Below are 19685 nucleotides of genomic sequence, written 5' to 3' on the forward strand. Positions count from 1 at the left end.
GTACAGCCTCGGGCTCCAAGGCTACAAACCTGTGCAGCATGTTACCGCATGAATGATGCAGGTAGTGGTGACACAATGGTGTTTGTGTATCTAAACAAATCTAAAGATAGAAACGGTACAGTAGGGGTGCGGTGGCTCACACCTGTAATCCCAGCACTTGCAGAGGCTGAGGCAGGCGAATCCTTGAGCTCTGGAGTTTCATAAGAGCCTGGGTAACACAGCAAAACCCCATCTCTACTAAAAATTAAAAAACAAAAACTAGCTGGGCGTGGTGGCACACACCTAAAGTCCCAGCTACTCAGGAGGCTGAGGCAGGAGGATTGCTTGAGCCCAGGAAGTTGAGGCTGCAGTGAGCAGTGATCTACCACTGCACTCACGCCTAGGTGACAGAGTGATACCCTGTCTCAAATTACCCAGTCTTAGGTAGTTTTTTTTTTTTTTTTTTGAGGCGGAGTTTCGCTCTGTCACCCAGGCTGCAGTGCAGTGGCGCAATCTCGGCTCACTGCAACCTCCGCCTCCTGGGTTCAAGCAATTCTCCTGCCTCAGCCTCCTGAGTAGCTGGGATTACAGGCGTGCACCACCCTGCCCGGCTAATTTTTGTATTTTCAGTAGAGATGGGGTTTCACCATGTTGGTCAGGCTGGTCTCAAACTCCTGACCTTGTGATCTGCTCGCCTCGGCCTCCCAAAGTGCTGGGACTACAGGCATGAGCCACCGTGCCTGGCCTTAGGTAGTTCTTTATAGCAATGCGAGAACATGTCCTTAGAGGACAGAGGCCATGGGAGGTTTGATGGATACTGAAGGGGAGCACCCACAGGACCACTGAGGCAGGCAGTGGCGAGACGCAGCCACAAACCAAGGCTGTGTGATGCAGCGTAAGGCTGGACAAGGCCAGGCAGTGTCCCCTCCCACTTCCGGAGGGAGTTTGGCCCTGCTGAGGCCTTGATGGCTCTGAAGCTCATCTCAGTCTTGTGACCTCCAGGACTGCGAGATAATCCATTTCTATTGTTTAAAGCCACTTAGTTTGAGGCGATTTGTTACTGCAGCCCCAGGAAACAAATACAATGATGGACAGGAATTGGTGGAGATGAAGCAGTTTCCAGAGTGGTGAACACAGTGAGGAAAAGCGTGGGGTACAATAGCGATTACCATTACTCAAGGCCTGACTGTGGCCCAAGCACAGTTTTAAGCATTTTATATACTTCCTGTTTCCCAGTAGCCTACACAGTAAGTGATGTTTTACAGATGAAGAAACCGAGCTCAGAGAGGTAATGTAACCTGCCCAAGGTACACTGGCAGGAAGTAGTGTAGCTGGGACTTGAGCTCAGTTCTAATGGATTCCCAAAGCCCATGCTCTTTTTACTTTGCTCCTTGGAGGTTGGCCACTTAAGTGCCATTTATTTATTTATTCATTCACTGTTTGTCTATTTGAATAAAAATACTGAGTTTTTATCCACTATTTGAATAAAAACACTGAGTTTTGTTAGTATTCCAAGTTGCAAATTAAAACTACATACCATTCCTTAATTTCTTAGCAAAAGTGGGACAAGTGGTAATTACTGAGCCACTTTCTGGCATCTGGCCTACTTTTTGTTGCTCTATTCTGGGCCACCACATGCCTCGTTAAAAATGGGGAACTATTTCAAAGGAAGATGGGGAGAACAAACACAGAGATGTCAGAAGCCTCTGCCACAGGGCGTGTGCCCAAACCCAGCAGTGATGGCTGTGGGTCCTGAGACTGGGACAGGTGGACAGAGACCAATACAGTTGGTGTGCAGCACCCATGGAGGAGGGCCTTGAATAGCGGGTTGGTTGAGACACGGTCCTCTGGACACAGAGCTCCAAGTCCTGTGAGCCTTTGGCAGTTTGTGAGGGACAGGAGGGAGGAGGTGGAACCATAAGCCTTGATAAGGCACAATGGCAGTGACAGCAAATACCAGAGATTAAAAACAAGTATCCTCTTCCATTTTCTTTGATAGAATAAGCATAAGTAACCCAAAGGAGGGTCAGGAAATCCCACAATAAATGACTCTGAAATGTCTGTTAATAATGAACCGTGGAAAATCAAAGCATATTCAGTTAGATTAGGAAAAATGGAACACCATGATATTTTGTATACTCCAAATTTGAGGAACAATACATAAGGGTACATGGGTAATCCCCAGTGTTGGTGAGTTACAGGGAGTAAACTGATAGAATCCTTTTGGAGATCACTCTGGTGTTTTATATTAAGTGTCTTAGTCTGTTTTGTACTAGTATTATTTGTATTAGTCCATTCTCACACTGCTATAAAGATACTACCTGAGACTGGGTAATTTATAAACAAGAGGTTTAATTGACTCACAGTTCCACATGGCTGGGGAGGCCTCAGGAAACTTACATTCATGGCAGAAGGTGAAGGGGAAGCAAGGCATGTCTTACATAGCGGAAGGAGAGACAGAGATAGAATGCAGGGGAAACTGCCACTTTTAAACCATCAGATCTCGTGAGGCCTCCCTCACTTTCACGAGAACAGCTTTGGGGAAACCACTCCCGTGATCCAGTCACCTCCCACCAGGTCCCTCCCTCAACACGTGGGGATTAAAATTCGAGATGAGATTTGCGTGGGGACACAGAGCTGAACCATATCAACATTCAAGCTCTTTGACCCTGTAGTAATTCCAATACAAGAAGCCTAGCCCAAGGACACAATTTCATAAAGTTTATCCACAAAAGATGTTTGTTGTACTCATTGTTTAAAATAGGGGAAAACAGGAGACAGCCCAGGTGGCTAGTGTCTGGGAGCCATCATGTTTTTGCCTCAACAATTGCAACACTTCAGCCTTTTTGGGGTAGTAGTGAGGAAGCCACTTCTGCCACTCTGTCTTCCCTATATTCTTTTTTATTTTTTGAGATGGAGTCTCACTCTTGTTGCCCAGGCTGGAGTGCAATGGAGCAATCTCGGCTCACTGCAACCTCCACCTCCCGGGTTCAAGTGATTCTCCTGCCTCAGCCTCCTGAGTAGCTGGGATTACAGGCGCCCACCTCCACGCCCGGCTAATTTTGTGTTTTTAGTAGAGACAGGGTTTCTCCATGTTGGTCAGGCTGGTCTCAAACTTCTGACCTCAGGTGATCCACCTGCCTCGGCCTCCCAAATTGCTGAGATTACAGGTGTGAGCCACCGCGCCCAGCCCCCCATATTCTTTATACCCCTGGGAAGAGCTGTGACTTAGCCGATGGGTGAAAACGAGCCAAGAGTGACTGCATGGAGTTGTCTGCTATCCACCTGGCCCTGCCACCTCCTGAGCATGCAGCTGGTCAGGCCATGTCTCCAGGTCTGCAGGCCCAGTCCTCCTCACATCAGTCCCCAAGTCTAGATTTAGGGAAGAAAGCATGATTTTGGCTTCAGGCTTATGCAGCACTTGAAAATTGGGCTCCATCAGCAATAAGGTAGACACTGCATTTTAATTCTTGCCAGGTGCGTAAGTCCTTCACAGAATGGTGGTGAGGAGTGAGTGACCGAACTTTCCCCAGGATGTGCCCACCCATGGTGCATTCACTGAGAACATTCAAAAGAGGTTGCTTTAGAAACCAAAGTATCACAGGGAGAGATGGGCCTCTTCGGGCAGCAGCAGCAGCTGACGCAGGCTGACTCACAGCTGCTTCTAATATGCTAGGCTTTGTGTAAACAGGCTTTATGACACAAGTGGGCTGACTACAGTGCAATTGGAGTGTGACATCTGAGTCACTGTGAGGCTCTAGCTGGCTTCTTCCGCCCTGGCCATAGGGTCCCCTGTGACTGTAACCTATACAAGCAGAGCTTGGGCATGCTGGATTTGCAGAAATAACCTTAGGCAGGTATTGAATTATTGGACATTAATTTCCCCTGCATTGTGTGAAAATATAAATCTTGGTCCACAAATGCCCTTGTTCAAGACTGTATTTTCCACAATGCCATCATTTCTCACTCTGTGAGTCCTTTGGTCCCTAATTGAGATTTCCATTGCATTTCTGACCTCTGAGACTTAAGTAGTGATGAGGCACAGAGAGGAAAAGAACATCTGGTCCTCAGTCATAGGTCCAGATAGGTAATCACTGAAACATCCACTGTGCTTGTCCATGTGGCCCTGTTCAGATTTGGTGGCTACCTCAAAGTGCAGTTCTTTGAAAACTAAACTGTTATGTTAAGCCATTGACAATTTAGGATTATTATTTATTTATTTATTTTACCATGGAATGACAACCTCTCCTGACTAGAAAAGGTGGGATAAGTACATTTCCTCCCAACCCAAAATAGTAAATAGTGCCACCATGAACCTAATTGTGTTAAACTGAGTGACTGAGACCCATGAAAACTGCCACAGCCTGACCTGCACCCCAGCAAGATGAATCAAGAAGAATCTCTCTTTCCTCTTCCGTTTTCTGTCTTCCTTTCCCCATGTCCCATCAAGTCTGTTCTAGTTACTGGCTGGTGGGTCTGTACTATACAATGTACTGGGTTCCATCACTATTGCTGTAGGAGTTGATTTATTTGGATTTTCAAAGTTCCATGGGCATGGGACTGTTAATATGACATTTTCATATAGCCTACTGAATCTTTAAAAAACTGGGAGATGCAAGAAATTTTGGGTTGGGTCAATGTGCTTAAGGAATGACTCCCATTCTTATGACAGCCTAGGCAGCAGCTTCTTGAGGAAACCCAAACATCTGATTGAGATCCTTTTAACTAAAACAGGGCAGGTCAAGAAATTAGGGGGAGCAGAATTTTGGATTTAAATTATGTTGGCTTTTCATTAGGTGATTTCATACTTGGGCTTTTATTTCTCCCTGGGAGTTGAATCACTGGAGAAGGTTTTGTTAATATATGGAAATTTTTATATTATTGACACTTTCTATTTGGAGTATTTTAGGCTATTATTTGGGCTCATTGCAAAACAGTGTCTTTCAAACTTTTTTCTTAAATTAGGACATGCATTATACATCATGGCAGAAGCACAATTTTTACAAAACAAAAACATCTCACAGCCTGGGCAACACAGGGAGACCCTGTCACTACCAAAAATAAAATAAAAAGATTAGCTAGGCATAGCGGTGCATGCCTGTGGTCATAGCTACTTGGGAGGCTGAGGTGGGAGGATCGCTTGAGCCTGGGAGTTCAAGGCTGCAGTGAGCCATGATGGCACCACTGCATTCCAGCTTTGACCCTGTCTCAAAAAAACCAAAAACAAAAAACATCTCAGCTGGAGTTCTGAAAGCAGAGACTGGGACAAAGGCTTGTGTGCAGGCAATTTACTGGGAAAGTGACTACAGAGAGCAGGGCCAAGTGGCAGAGGGTGCAAAACACATCAGACAGACAAGCACGTGGGCTGAGTTCACCACCATCGTGGCAACCGCAGTTCAATCCCATGAGACCTTCTGAGGAGCTCATGGAATGCAGTGCAGAACTGTCTCCTCCGGGGCTGAAAGAAGGATGTGTATATCCACTGATACCTCTCCCAGGTTGGGCTCCAGGCTGGTCCTATGGGTGTTAACCCCTCTCCTTCCAGAGTGTACTATAAGAGGCACCTATGTGGATTTGGTTAAATTCGCATGAACTGTTTGGGGCATCAGTGGCTGGAGTAAGAGGTGAACAGAGAGGCTCTGAAGTAGTTGAAACAGACGTTCAGTCAAAATATTCACCCTTACTGAGTGCAATGCACTGACATATTCTACTCTAGTTCATCACACACACACTAGTGGAGGCCCACTAACCAGTGGTTCTCAAAGTCCGGGGGTCCCAAGACCATATTTCAGGGGGCCTATGAGGTCAAAACTATTTTCCTAATACTGCTGAGATGTTTTGTCTTTTTCATCCTCGTTCTCTCATGACTATGCAGCGGAGCTTTCCAGAGGCTTCGTGACAGGCGCTAATGTCACAGACTGAATGCACAAGCAGATATGAGAAACGGCTGTGTTCCATGAAGCCAGACATTAAAGAGACTTGCAGAAATGTAAAACAATTCTACTTGTCTCACTGAATTTTTTTGTTTTAGAAAATACAGTTATTTCTCATGAATATGTTTATGTTAAATTTGTCCTTTTAGAATCAGCTTAGTATTACTACAATGATTTGGGTGAAATGTTTCTGTAACAGAAATTTTGTTTCTCATTATGTGATGAGTTAATTTTATAACCAAAAGGTAACGGATTAATTATTTATAAACAAATATTTAAAAATTTTCTATTTTAATTTTTAAATATATATCTACATACACAAAAGGTCTTTGGGGCTCTCACTCTTTACAAGAATAAAGGGGTCCTAAGATCTTAAGAAAAGATAGAGAATTGCTACACTAAACTGATCATGACCCTCAAAAACACTGCTGCCCATAGTTTGCAAAACATTGGTGTTCCTTTCATGACCTGTAAGGACACAGTGGTTGGAAACCAGAATGAAAAGTTAATTTGAGGCTTAATGTGCAATAGAACACTAGAGTCCATGAAGGTTCTATCCTGACCTATTTCAAACCCGTCTCAGGCCCATCACCTGTCCGAGGGGAAGACAAGGGAATACTGCTGACATGAGCAAGAGTCTCACAGATGGGAGGGAACCGCTCAGATAACTGCTGGCTTTCTCTTCCAAAGCTTACAGCTACTGCCCTGCTTGACCAAAACTCAGTTAAGTCTAATCATGTAAGGGAGTCCAATCATGTAAGGGAGTCCAATCATGTAAGGGAGTCATTCTCGACCCTGGCTGCATATTGGAAGCATCTGGAAGATGTTAAAAAATTACCCCTGCCTGTGCTCTACTCCAGACCAATGAATCAACATTTTCTGGAGGTAGGCATAGGCACTGTTTTTTTTTTCCCTTTTTATTGAGGTGTAACTTGCATCAGAAGCAGAAATCTTAATAACTTAATGATTTTTTAAAAACATGTATTACCTCCATGTAACCATAACCACCACCCAGATCAAGATGTAGGGCATTTTCAATTCACCAGCAGGCTCCTTCATGCCTCCTCCTAGATAATACTCTTCTCCAAAGGTAACCATTATTCTAATATTTGCCACCATAGATTAGTTTTTCCTGATTTTGAACTTCAAATAAAGGGAACCACGCAGTAGTTTACTCTTTTGTGTCTGGCTTTTTTTGCCCAATGTTACGGCCATATTAATTCATATTATTAGGTAGAGAAGTAATGCATTCTTGTTTGCATGGCTGTGTAGTGTTCAATTGTAGAAACAGACCATGATTTATCATTCTATACTTGGTGGAGTTCGCTGGTTCCCTTACACTGCTTTTTTTTGTTTCTTTTTTTTTTTTGAGACGGTTGCCAAGGTAACCGTCTCGCTCTGTTGCTAAGGCTGGAGTGCAGTGGCACGATCTCGGCTCACTGCAATCTCTGCCTCCCAGGCTCAAGCAATTCTCCTGCCTCAGCCTCCCGAGTAGCTGGGATTACAGACGCCTGCCACCACGCCTGACTAATTTTTGTATTTTTAGTAGATATGAGGTTTTGCCATGTTGGCCAGGCTGGTCTCCAACTCCTGACCTCAGGTGATCCAGCTGTCTCAACCTCCCAAAGTGCTGGGATTACAGGCATGAACCACCACATCCAGTCCCCTTATACTGCTCTTAAGTGTGGTGACATGCTCTCACCATAAAATAACAGGAACTGGGACAAACTAGGGAACAGGAAAAGCAGATTCATGTTATACATCTCATGCTTACTGGGTAAGGATATGGTTATTGTCCCCTTCCCAGCTCCTCCTCTGAATCTATTCTCCATTCACCAATCAGAATGACTTTTAAAAAACAGAAATCAGGCCATGTCATTCCTTTCCTTCAAGACTCCCAACAGCTTGATCCTGAAGTGCCTCAAACTCATCACACTTACACTTAAATCCACACTTCCTACACCAGCCTACAAAGCCCTTCACAATCTGGGCCCGGTCTCTCCAGGCTCACCTGGGAACACATTCTCTCTCGTTTGGTATGCTCTATGCCCATTGCCAGTCTTCTCTCTGTTCTTAGGACAAACCAAGTTCCTTCCCACCTTATGGTCTTTGCCTCACCTGCTTTATACTTAGATCCCAACAGCCTCTCTCTGAGAGGCCTTCCTTGACCACCCAATGTGAACTAGTCATCCCTTTGCATTCTAGAATACATTATCTTAATTCTTTGCATAGCACTCATCAAATTATAGTTCCTTGTTTATTTGCTTAGTTGCCTCACCCTGCTTCTAAAACTATAAGCTCTTTGAGAGAGAATCTTACCATTACTTCATCCTCAGTGCCTAGAAAAATACCTGGTACACAGTGAGTACTCAACAAATATTTGTGTCTTAGACATGAATCTGATGGCACAAGTACTAACTGTACCCTTCCCAAAAACTAAGGGTTTGAATTCTGGGCCCCTCAGGACAAACAGGAGGAAGGACATCATTGCCCTTTGCAAATTACAATACAAATGCCTCTCTGGAGGAACTTCTTGATTATACTGACATTGATTTTTTTTTAAGTCTGCTATATGGGAATGCAATATTGTATTTATTCTATTCATTAACAATACTTGAACATTTACAATATTCATTGAACATAATCTAAGAGAAGGTCAACTTACATTTTTTACTTCTCTATTAATAAGAGAGATGGTCAAATTAATTTATGGTCAAAATTATAATGGCAAAAACTTATAAATAAATACGTGCTTGGTGTTACTATGGTTACACACAGTTCAGTTTTTGGTGTAAAGTTCTTTGGCTGCAAGAAAGAACATTTGGTTTACTTCACTAATAGAAATATCTCTTAAGGCTGGAATGGCCTCCTCTTGGTATTTCTTCTGCTGTTGATTTTTTGCATAGTTATCTGTAAGAAAAGACCAAAAAGCTCTGTTTACCTAAGCAATTTCTTCTACAGTCTCTGTGTCTGATGGAGACCCACCACATAGTTTACTAGGCTGACGTTTGGATAGTGACAAACATCATGTTTAACATAATTAGATGATTACTTAAATCCTCTCTTTAGAAGAAATGTCCCAATTAAAATAAAAACATCCCTGTCTCTACTAAAAACACACACACACAAAATTAGCCGGGTGAGGTGGCGGGCGCCTGTAGTCCCACCTACTCGGGAGGCTGAGGCAGGAGAACAGCGTGAACCCAGGGGGCGGAGCCTGCAGTGAGCCGAGATCACGCCATTGCACTCCAGCCTGGGTGACAGAGCGAGACTCCATCTCAAAAATAAAAAATAAAAAATAAAAAAAAAATAAATAAAAATAAAAAATAAAAACATCAGTAAAGTACTTTTTTCATCTCTAACTTGGAAAGAAATCAATATTTTAATCAACCATACAATGATGATTAAAGTCTCATTTGCACATTTCTCATGGGAACAGAATTATATCCAGGCCTTGAAAATGTATTTAAATCAACATGGCAAAACTATTAAATCATTTGGTATAAATATTCATGCAATCTTAACAATTTCCCCTCTTTGCACAAATTACCTATTTGCTGCCAATTCCAATCAAGAATGCATGGAATGCAGTGTATTAGAAAGACACTTAAAAATAATAGAATTGATTTTCAAAATACATTGTAGAGGCTAATATATAAAGGTTTTGAAAAGTTGAAAAATCATACCAGGGAACTTAAAAAATACTTTACTTTCTAGAATTTAAGCAAGCTCAGGAGTCTGATTTATTTTCATCTTTAGACTTGAAAGAACTTTAAAAAAATAAAACCAGACGAATGTGTTGTGGCTCTTTTATCCACTTAATTGGAATAAGGAGTACACAATGATCCTGAGGAGGATACACACCCCCAAAGTCCTTTTTCTGAACAAGGTCTGCATGTACTATTTACTATCCCTTGATCAATGGTGTCTGTTCAGGATAAGCTTCTCTCAGGCAAAGTTAATGGGAACATATTATAGACACATATAGCATATACTTGTGGTTTTTATGGGAACATACACCTGCTAACCAGTGCTATAATTCATTATAATTTATTTCCTCCATGAATATAGCTAGTGTGTATTCATCAGAACTTAATTCCTTCATGCAAATATTTCCTTTTGTGTAAGTTTGTATTTATTTCTCTTAGTAGCTTCTTTTTACTGTCCGTGTGTGTGTGTGTGTGTTTTCTTTTAGGATGGAGTTTCACTCTTGTCACCCAAGCTGGAGTGCAGTGGTGGGATCTTGGCTCACTGCAACCTCTGCCTCCTGGGTTCAAGTGATTCTCCTGCCTCAGCCTCCCAAGTAGCTGGGATTACAGACGCGCACCACCAACATGGGTTTTGCAGCCTGTTCTTTGTTGCTTTTCTGGGTAAAAGTGCTAATACTCCACTCTTTCATTGCCCCAGCACTTTCCTTTTATATAAAGTTACCTGTGATTGTATGGATGGAGTCGAGTGGAGAGGTACTCATCATGTTAATCCCAAACAAGAGCACGTAGCCAATTACTATAGCAATAAGGAGGTAGACAGGTAATGCAACTGCCCAATATCTGCCAAAGAGAATATTAAAGTACATAATAGACACTTTAAAAAAGTTGTAATTCTGAAGAGTCGGTCACAAAGCCAACATGTTTTTTAAATTTAAATTTTATAAAGTAATATGTGTACATAAGAGACAAATAGTTCCACAAGGCTTACAATGAAAAACTGCAGTCCTCTATCCCACCATCCCAACCCTGGGGTCTCACTCTCCAAAAAGAAATGCTTTGAGCACTTGAGCTGTCTTCTGGTACTTACCTCCTCATTGCTACAAAACATGCTCATATTACTATTTCCTCATTTTTTTCCATTACAGACATTTTCTCTAGGCTTCCTAATATGGAGATAAGGAATTAACCTCCTCCTATCCTCTTCTATACTTACATCGCAATTTCTCATTATAGCAGCAGGTTTTAGAAATTGTACCTACATAAACAATTTTGCAACTGAGGATCTTAGTACATTATTATTATATTTTTTCTTGTATAACTTTTTTTTTTCTGGAATAATTACATCTTTTTGTCTGTTCACTTGGTTTCCCAGGAATCCACCAATACCAGAGCCTCAAATTCTCTGATAGGACTCTATTATGCCTCTCAGTATCATTATGTACATGGAGTGCTATTTTTCATTGAGTGTTTTTTTTTTTTTTTTTTTTTGAGAAAGCATTTCCCTCTGTCACCCAGGCTGGAGTGCAACGGCATGATCATGGATCACTAGCCTCAATCTGCTGAGCTCACTTCAGCCCTGCAAGTAGCTGGGACTATAGGCACACACCACCACACCTGGCTAATTTTAAATTTTTTTGTAGAAATGGGGTCTTGAGGTGTTGGCCAGAGGTTTTTTTTTTTTTTTAAATGATTTGTTCTCTATTATTTTCTCTTTCTGGAACTTCTAATAGTTTGATTTTTAACGATTATACTTTCTTCTATTTTCATTTTTTTTTGTTCTAACTTCTAGAGATTACCTTTGTTTTATTTTCCAGTCTTTCAATTAAAATTTTAATTTTGGTTATCATGTTTACAATTTCCAAATACAATAATTTCCTGTTTGCATAGCATTCTGTTCTTGTTTCATAGTTATAATTGTTTCTTACCTCTGAGAATTTTATGTTATTTAAATTTTTTTTTCTGTTTCCTGCATTATCTCTATTTCCTTCAAATTCCCTTTACTTTTCTGCTTTTTCATTTCATGCTAGAGGCTTTCTTTTAATGTCTGGTAACTTAGAGTAGTCCATTCATATTTAAAAATGAAGTGCTAACAAGTGAGTTGGAAGCACTATGTGTATGTGGGCAGGGATGGTCAACTGGTGAGCCTCACTCTAAGAGACTTGGCCACTTCACTGGGGTCCTCTAAATGTCAGAAATTATAGATCCTTTCTCTCGGGCTGGTCAGCTTCCTCAGGAAAGAACTATCTATCTTTTTCTGTAAGGAGTAGGGTGGTATAAGCCTCGAAGCCCCCAGAGGGAAGATGGAGCAGGAGGTAAACCTTCTCATTAAGCCGTGTAGATTTTCACTTACTTCCCTGTTTTCAGTAAGATGCCGCATTCCCACACTCAGACTTAGTGGCCCCCATGCTAGAGACTCTTACTTAACCTTGCCAGAGAGTAAAACTCCTGTTTTCTGCAGGGGAGGGCAGGGCAGGCCTCCCAGCTTTGAGGGCTGAGGGAGATTTGAAGGCTGAAGACTTCATATGGTCTTTAAACATGTTTTCAGTTCAACCCAGAATTAAAGAGCTACCTGGTACCCCAGTGTCTGAGCTATTCTGGAGTTCTAAGGCACAAATATTCTTGCTGGCTTCCCTACTTCAGCAACGTGAAAATCACAGAAACAAAGGCAGTTACCTCTCACCTATTGCAATCCACTTTCCAAAATGTGGTTGATATCTCTTTTCTGCTATACTATTGTTTCTGTGGTTTGTATCTTCAGTTTTTTTTTTTTTTTTCCTGTAGGGTCATTTTAACAAGATTTTTGGAGGAAATGGATGGAGATACACATGTGTGTTCATGCTACCATCTTTAATTAGAGATGTATCAATAGCGATCTTTAAAAAGCTTTCAATTTCTATATGGCTATTCATGAATTTTAAGAGAACAAATATTTAAGATTTGGGTAGGTTTAAGAAATGATATGACTCCTCAAAACAGCATTAATTATATCCTCATTTAAGAAATATATTAAACTTACTTTTGAGGCCAATAGGTTAAACCTAAAGAGTTTAGCCAAGATTCAGGAATAAAGGCCCACACGAGGTAAAGTACTGTAGAAAAGAAAAAGAAAAAAAAAAAAGAAAAAAAAGAGGAAGAGAAGTCAGTAAGACATACATCTAATCTATCAATCTATTAAGATTCAGATAAAACAGAAAAGCTCTTTTGAAGTGTCCCTGATTAACTCAGAAATGATTTTTTCCTCCTTTCAGTTCTTCTAGCTCCTCGTTTGCACAATTCTTATAATACTTATAATTACTGTATTAGTCTTTTTTTTTTAACATCTTAACTCTCACATTATATTTTAAGCAATTCAAGGATACAAATCATGGCTTAGCAATTGTTGTAATCCTTATTACCTAGCAATTTGCTTTATGTACAGTAAGTGTTCAATACTTCATCCCCACAAGGTTGAAGTAATTATAGACATTTAATTGCTCAAAGGGAAATTTACCTACCCTAGTTCTCATCCACCACATACTGAGCTTCTGCCCTATCTCCCAGAGTACAATGTTATTTCCCTCAGTCCCAAATCTCAGCACTCTTTACTGTTATCCCACCATAACAACAATGGCTAAGTTCTGAGCACTCACTGTGGGTTAAGCACAGTTCCAAGCATTCTGTATGCATTAAGATAATCCTCCAAGACAATCCTCCAAGGGAAGTATGCAATTTTAAATGATGAGGAAATGGAAGCTTAGAAAGGATACATCACCTACCCAAGGTAAGCGGCAAAGATAAATTTTAACTACCTACTACATCAGTGATGATGCATTCTTTTCTTAACAAATATGTATTACAGAATTCTGTATGTCAGGAGTGTGAGACACAATATTGAATCCAAAAGAGACGGCTTCTGCCCTCCCTAAAGTTAAAATCTAGTGGTGAATAGAGAAAATTGGTATTTTCACTACATTGTTACAAGTGCTCATGAATGAGTAATAAAAGATGACACAGAAGCACATTAGAAGGCCCTCCTTCCACTTCGTATCCTCCTTCCCTTTGCTTAATTTCTCCCCATAGTACGTTATCACCTGATACTACATACGTTTTTCTTATTTAATTTGCCCATTGACTATCTCCCCCCAGCATGAGAATAAAGACTCAAAGCAGGGCATTTTTGGCTGTTTTGGTCCTTCCTGGCCTGTAACAGTGCCTGGCACATGGTAAGCACCAATAAATACGTGTATTACTTTTGGTTGTGGGTATCATGGAATTTAATTTTGTTTTGAGACAGTTTCGCTCTTGTTGCCCAGGCTGGAGTGCAAAAGTGCAATCTCAGCTCACGGCAACCTTCGCCTCCCGGGTTCAAGCGATTCTCCTGCCTCAGCCTCCCGAGTAGCTGGAGTTACAGGCATGCGCCACCATCCCGGCTAATTTTGTATTTTTAGTAGAGACAGGGTTTTTCCATGTTGGTCTGGCTGGTCTCAAACTCCCGACCTCAGGTGATCTGCCTGCCTCGGCCACCCAAAGTGCCGGGATTACAGGCGTGAGCCACCAGGCCGGCCAGAATTTAAGCCTTAAAGTGATTGCTTTTATTTATACATACAGCTTCTAATCCTTGACATACTCTTTGAACAAGGATTTACAAAAGTGCTAACAATAATATCAGTAGCTAACACTTATTAAGTCCCTAACTGTTTCTAGGCATTATTTTACGTGCTTTACATAAATTACCCCCGTTAATCCTCACAACAGTCAGAAGAGGCAGCAGAGTGAAGTCAGCCAGTGTATTTGGGTTCAAATTTAGAAGGCTTTTATTTAGTAGCTTTGCAATCTTGAGCAAGTTACTGAAACCAGAGGATGCTCATCTTTAAAGGACAGTAATAACAGAACCTACCCCATAGAACTGTTTCATGCGTCATAAGCATTTAATAACCATCATTATCACTACCCTTTTACAGATAAGGAACCTGAGGCTCAAAAAATTTGCTGAGGGTCCCAGCTCACATGGCTAATCTGTGGAGGAGTCAGAATTCGAACTCAGTTGTAACTTCTTCACTTCACTTCAGTTGTAATAGCCTGGCCATTACATTCATCTGCAAGCTGTACTGATGGTGCAGGCTCATATATTTTAGTTAGGGTTCAGAAGTACTACCACTCCTCCACTTTCCTGGTTTCCAAACAGTTGCAGAACGTTGGATCACGGGCACTCAATTTTCTCCCTCTTGTGTGCCTCAAAATTCCCAAATCATTTTGGGGAGAGACTTGGGACTTGCTGTGTGAGTGGGCATATTAGTGTCTCAGTGAGCGTCAGTCTCCTTATCTGTAAAATGGAATGTTATGGGGTTAAATTAAGGGAGATCCAGGACGCAAACGACACACCTTTCAACCCGACTTCTCTGGCCTACTTCTCCTGTTCCCCAGATCCCGCAGGGCACACTGGTGACATCACAAGCTCCTGGGGTCCAAACCCTCTCACGCCCTCATTCAAGGCCTTTCCACTTCTTCCCTCCCTCTTACTCTTTCCTAATCAGCATCAGTGCCAGGGGGAATGGCCTCTGTAGAAAGCCTTGACTTTCCAGTCTGGTTTCAATGTCTCTCCACCGTGCTCCCTGACACTCATCACACTGAGCATTAACTGTAGATTTACCCATCTGTCTCCTCCACAAGACCACGATCTCCTTAAGGGCAGGGACCAGGCTTTATTCACTTTGCCATCGCGTCTGGTGCTGTATAAATATTTGTAGAGACTAAAACCTCCTAGGCTAGTGCTGGCACACGGAACACTCAACAAACACGAGATCCCTTCAGATTTTCTTAAAAAGAGACATAGGGAGAAAGAATCAACAGTTCATGTGTGCACAGTCTAACCACTGTATTCTTCCCTTGTCACTGAACGCCAGAAAAAGCCCCTGGCCATCCATCAGGAAAGTACTTACTGAAGCCAAATTGGGAGCTTAAGAAAAGGACAAAGCCATAAATCGCTCTTTCTGGCAATGGCGACGGTGAATTTTCCACCATTTTTCCTGGGGCTTTAGACAATCTGTGGAAAAGGAACACAATCAGCCGTCAGCGATGTGCTCCGTGGCACCATTGGTCCATTCTCGCCCCCGCCGCGCAGAACCGCCTCCCGCGCCTCCGTCCGCAACCCGCGCCCCCGCCTCGAGCGCATACAGGCACCCAGGCTGGCGCGCGCCCCGCAACAGAAGGGGTGGCGGAGGATAGGGCAGGGAGGGGGGTTCTGGGGCGACAGACGCGCGCTCCAGCTCTGCAAGCGTGGCCTCCCTGTGGGAGGGGAGGGCAGGGAACAAGGCTCGCGCGGCGCCCACCAGCATGCGGGCCTACTAGGTCGCGGCGCCCAGGCCCCGGGCCCTGCCCATTCGTGGAGACTTCTATTTCTCATTCGAGGCGGGGTATGGGGGGCCCTCGACCTCGGGTCCTTCATACGCCCACCCAGGCCCCTCCCGACACCTCGGCCACCTCAGCGCTGAGTTCTCTGCGCAAGCGCCGACTGGGGAGCCGCAGTGGGGAAGAGGAAAACCTGAGGGAAAGGCCTAAGCGCGACGGCAACCCCCACCCTGGCGCAGGCGCACGACGACCCCTCCCCAGGTGGGAGCCAGCGAGCGCGGGGGCGGGCGTGATCCCGCGGCTCGCGACGGCGAAGGAGGGGGCGGTGGGGTGCGACTGCGCACGCGCGCTGCCAGCTCACGTGACGCACCTCCCTTCAGCGCCGCCACCCGCTCCCTCCCGCCGTCGGCTGACGTGGAGGGCTGGAGGTGGCGGCGGCGGCGGCGGCTGCTGCTGCTGCTGCTGCCCGCGTCCGAGGCTCGCGGGCGGCGGGCCCGGGTGAGTGCACACCCGGCGCGCTGCCGGGCTCCCGGATGTGTCACCTTGTCCCGCTGCAGCCGAGATGCCGGGGGAGCGGGGCCTTCCACACCCCCTCCGTGGGTGTGTGGTGAGTGTGGGTGTGTGCGCGTCGCCTCGCGTCCCTCGCTGAGGTGCCTACTGTGTCTGCATGGGTTGGGGTCCCGCGCGATGAGGGGGTGTGGCCGCCATTGCCTGCCCCAGTGGGTTTGCCCCCTTGGTCTGGTGCCCCTTCGCGAGCGAGGCCCTGGGATGCCGGTGCGAGGGTGTGAGTAGTCCCTTTATGCGCATCCCCCCGCTGCCTGTGCCTCGGCCGGTGCGTGGCTGACACCTCCGCTGGGTGGAGGCGCTCGCGTGTCGCCTCGTCGCCCCCTTTGTTTCGGTGTCCGCGCTCCCTGGCGGCTGCGTGGGCTCTCTCGGCCTTGCAGGTGGCCCCCCTTTGTGTTACTGCCCGTCTGTGGGCTGCGCGTCCCCTAGCGCGCGTGGCCGCGCCTTCTGCAATTGCGACCCCCGCCTAGAGCCTTGCTCGCGCAAGTGTGCGTCCTTGCGTGTCTCCGAGTGACGCAGAGTGTCTGCGCATGGGTCCTGTTGAGTGCGTGATCTCTTGTGTGCGGATTTAATTCTGTCGAGTGGGTATCTTGTGTGCAGGTTTCGTTGGTGAGCGTGAACGTTCGTGCACACCCCTTGCTGTGTGTGCGTGTCACGACTCTGTTGCCACCTGTTTTCGTGTGAACTGGCAGTCCAGTCCAGGGCCTGTCCCCACGGAACGGACCCAGGAGGAGGGTAACCTCGCCGCTCCTTTCGCCCCCGCGCCTCTTTCTGAGCATTCTCTCCCACAGACGCTAATGGGAAGGGGGGTGGACAGGATCGAGTCTGGCCAGCTGCTCCACAGTGTTGACGCTGCCAGTGTGGCCTCTTCAGCCAGCCTGTTCAGGGGACAGAATAGGGGGATCAAAGATAAAAAATGAAGCCGAGACGTAGGTGAATTTGGGCTGGTACCAGTGCGCCGTGCCTTTTCCAGTGGCGCCCTGGACGCCAAAACCCCCTCAGTTGCAGAGACCTTTCAAAATACATGCACTCTCCTACTGGGCGATGCGGTCCTTAGGCGTTCTTGATGATATTTAATGGTTTATAGAGTATTTTATGGCATTCACCTAAATCTCTTTTCATTTTGCCCAAGATCCTGGCGAGGGAAACAAGGTAGAAATTTTACAGATTTTACTCCTCCGGAGGGAGACTTTTCCTTATAACTACGACTCTAGTTAGGACATTTTTTTGTTGCAAGAAATTTGCGATTTATCCTAAGGAAAATGGGATATAGTATAAGGATACCTAGGGTAAGAAACTTCAAACCCATTGGAGACCCAGCTACTGCTCCGTTTGCTCAAGGTTTCGTGCTCTGCGCTCAAGGGCTGCGTTTTGGTGTCTTTGTTCTGCCCAATTTTCTTATTGTCTAATTTTCCTTTTTTTCTTTTAATTTTTGGAATATTTCAAATATCAAATACAGAGGGGGAGCTAACCAATCCATGATTCAGATTTTACAGACGTGATTATTTAATCTTTTGCCAAATTTACTTCAGATACTCTTTTTTTTTTAAAGAAATAAAATTGCTCTCAGTTCCTTCCCCTCCTTTTCTAGAGATAGCCACTGCGTTGAGGTTTGTGTATATCTTTACTTTGCATATTTTATACTTTGATCATGGTGAATCCATACACAATATATATTATTGTTTGTTTTTAAACTTTAATGGTATTAAAATATACATGCCTTTTTGCAACTTGCTTTTTTTTTTTTTGCTCAGCATCATATTTTGAGGTTTATATATGAACAAATTGAATGATTGTGTTATCTTTGGTTCATTCATTTTAATTGCTGGTATAGAATTGCGTTGTATGAATATACCATATTTATTTATACATTCCCCTGTTGGTAGACTTTGAACTTCTTTCAGTTTTTGACTCTTAAAAACAGTCCTGCAATAAATATCTTTGTACTTGTCTGCTTGTGCACACATTTGGAAGTTTCTGTAGGAAGTACACCTAAGTAGTAGATTTGCCGGATTGTAGGCTATGTGCGTCTTCAATTTAACCAAGTATCACAGAAGCTCTCGAAGTGGTTGTACCAATTTTCACTGTCACTGGTGTTGAGTGAGAACACAATTTCCTCACAACCCTGCTAACACTTTATGTTATTAGACTTTACATTTTTGCCATCTCTTTACTGACCAGCTTCCTTATGACTTTTGGTTGCTGCTAAATTTGCTTGTAGCCACCTTGGCTTCTCTTGTAGCCCTGTGTCAGCCTATGGATTTATCTCTTATAGCTAATTGGCTTAGTCTTTATCTCCTTTGGTTCTCATAAGATTAATTCCAATGAACATTGTTGTATACCTAATGTATGTCAGATCCTATGATTGATGTATAGATAGAATTTCCATGATATGTTAAATATGTACCTCTTTAGTGGCAGGTGAGGTGATTTAATTAAAAGTATTGTTTTTCTTATGATGAATGTTTAAAAAATTTTTCTTTTCCTCTCCATTTTATTGTAGTATTTGATAAATTCAAAATATATGTAAAACATATGCAAGCTGTATAGCAGAACAATAAAATGAACGCCTATGAATTCACCACTCAATCCAATAATCAAAATGACCAGTATTGAATGTGCTTACTTCCAGAGGTGACTACCATCCTGAATTGTGTATATTATGCCTTGTTTTTAAAAATAATTTTATCAGATATGTATACATCCCTCAAAAATGTATTGTATGGTTTCTGTTGTTTTTGAGTGGAAAAAATCATATTGGGTATAGTTTCCTGGGACTTGCTTATTTCACTTGATGTTATGTTTCTGAGTTACTAATATTGGGTATTGATGTAAGTCATTAATTTTCACTGCTGTGTAATATTCCATGTGTGAATATAACACAGTGTATGCATTGTTCTGTTAATGGGCATTTTGGTTGTTTCTAGGTTTTGCTGTTATGAAGTTATATACTTTTTGGTTCACAGTTGTAAGAATTTTTCTAATTTTCACACTGGGGTATATGAGCCCCAGAGGAGTAATGAAGATTTGCTAAGGAATGTGTGGGTACAAATGATGTTAATGAATCAGTTTCTAGATCATTACATTCCATAGGTACTCTTTCCTAAAAATGGTAATGCCTGAGGCCTCCTGCTAGTGCTACTTTCTCACCTTGTGTTTCTAACATTGCACT

The 19685-nt window shown here is 43.4% G+C and overlaps 2 protein-coding genes across 22 annotated transcripts in view; one reads left to right on the top strand and one right to left on the bottom strand.

The window, feature by feature from the left end:
* Positions 1–8483: 8483 nt before the first annotated feature.
* Positions 8484–16447, bottom strand: PIGP (phosphatidylinositol glycan anchor biosynthesis class P). Of its 6 annotated transcripts, none has more exons than XM_054675102.2 (5): positions 16320–16447; positions 15541–15644; positions 12639–12711; positions 10344–10462; positions 8484–8822 (listed from the first exon to the last, which is right to left on the bottom strand). In XM_054675102.2, the coding sequence occupies exons 2-5, from the start codon at positions 15620–15622 to the stop codon at positions 8692–8694; spliced, it is 405 nt and encodes a 134-aa protein (XP_054531077.1). In that variant the 5' UTR covers positions 15623–15644; positions 16320–16447; the 3' UTR covers positions 8484–8691. The 6 variants fall into 6 exon arrangements, with proteins under 6 accessions (XP_054531077.1, XP_009422571.1, XP_003319107.1 ...); XM_009424296.4 differs by lacking the exon at positions 16320–16447 and adding an exon at positions 16179–16302; XM_003319059.6 differs by lacking the exon at positions 16320–16447 and adding an exon at positions 16082–16297.
* TTC3 (tetratricopeptide repeat domain 3) overlaps positions 16017–19685 on the top strand; it is a 129820-nt gene continuing 126151 nt past the window's right edge. For 4 of the 16 annotated variants that reach the window (XM_063803664.1, XM_063803671.1, XM_063803668.1 and 1 more), the window contains exon 1: positions 16319–16447. Coding sequence is in view for 1 of the 16 variants with exons in the window: in XM_024352459.2 (XP_024208227.2) it covers positions 16017–16210 (194 nt within the window). In the remaining 15 variants the exon portion in view is untranslated. Of the gene's footprint in view, positions 16211–16318; positions 16567–19685 lie in introns of those variants that run through there. The other 12 variants (XM_016938531.4, XM_063803665.1, XM_063803661.1 and 9 more) reach the window with 8 other exon arrangements.

This window comes from Pan troglodytes, chromosome 22 (assembly GCF_028858775.2).
Source record: "Pan troglodytes isolate AG18354 chromosome 22, NHGRI_mPanTro3-v2.0_pri, whole genome shotgun sequence".
NCBI lineage: Eukaryota > Metazoa > Chordata > Mammalia > Primates > Hominidae > Pan > Pan troglodytes.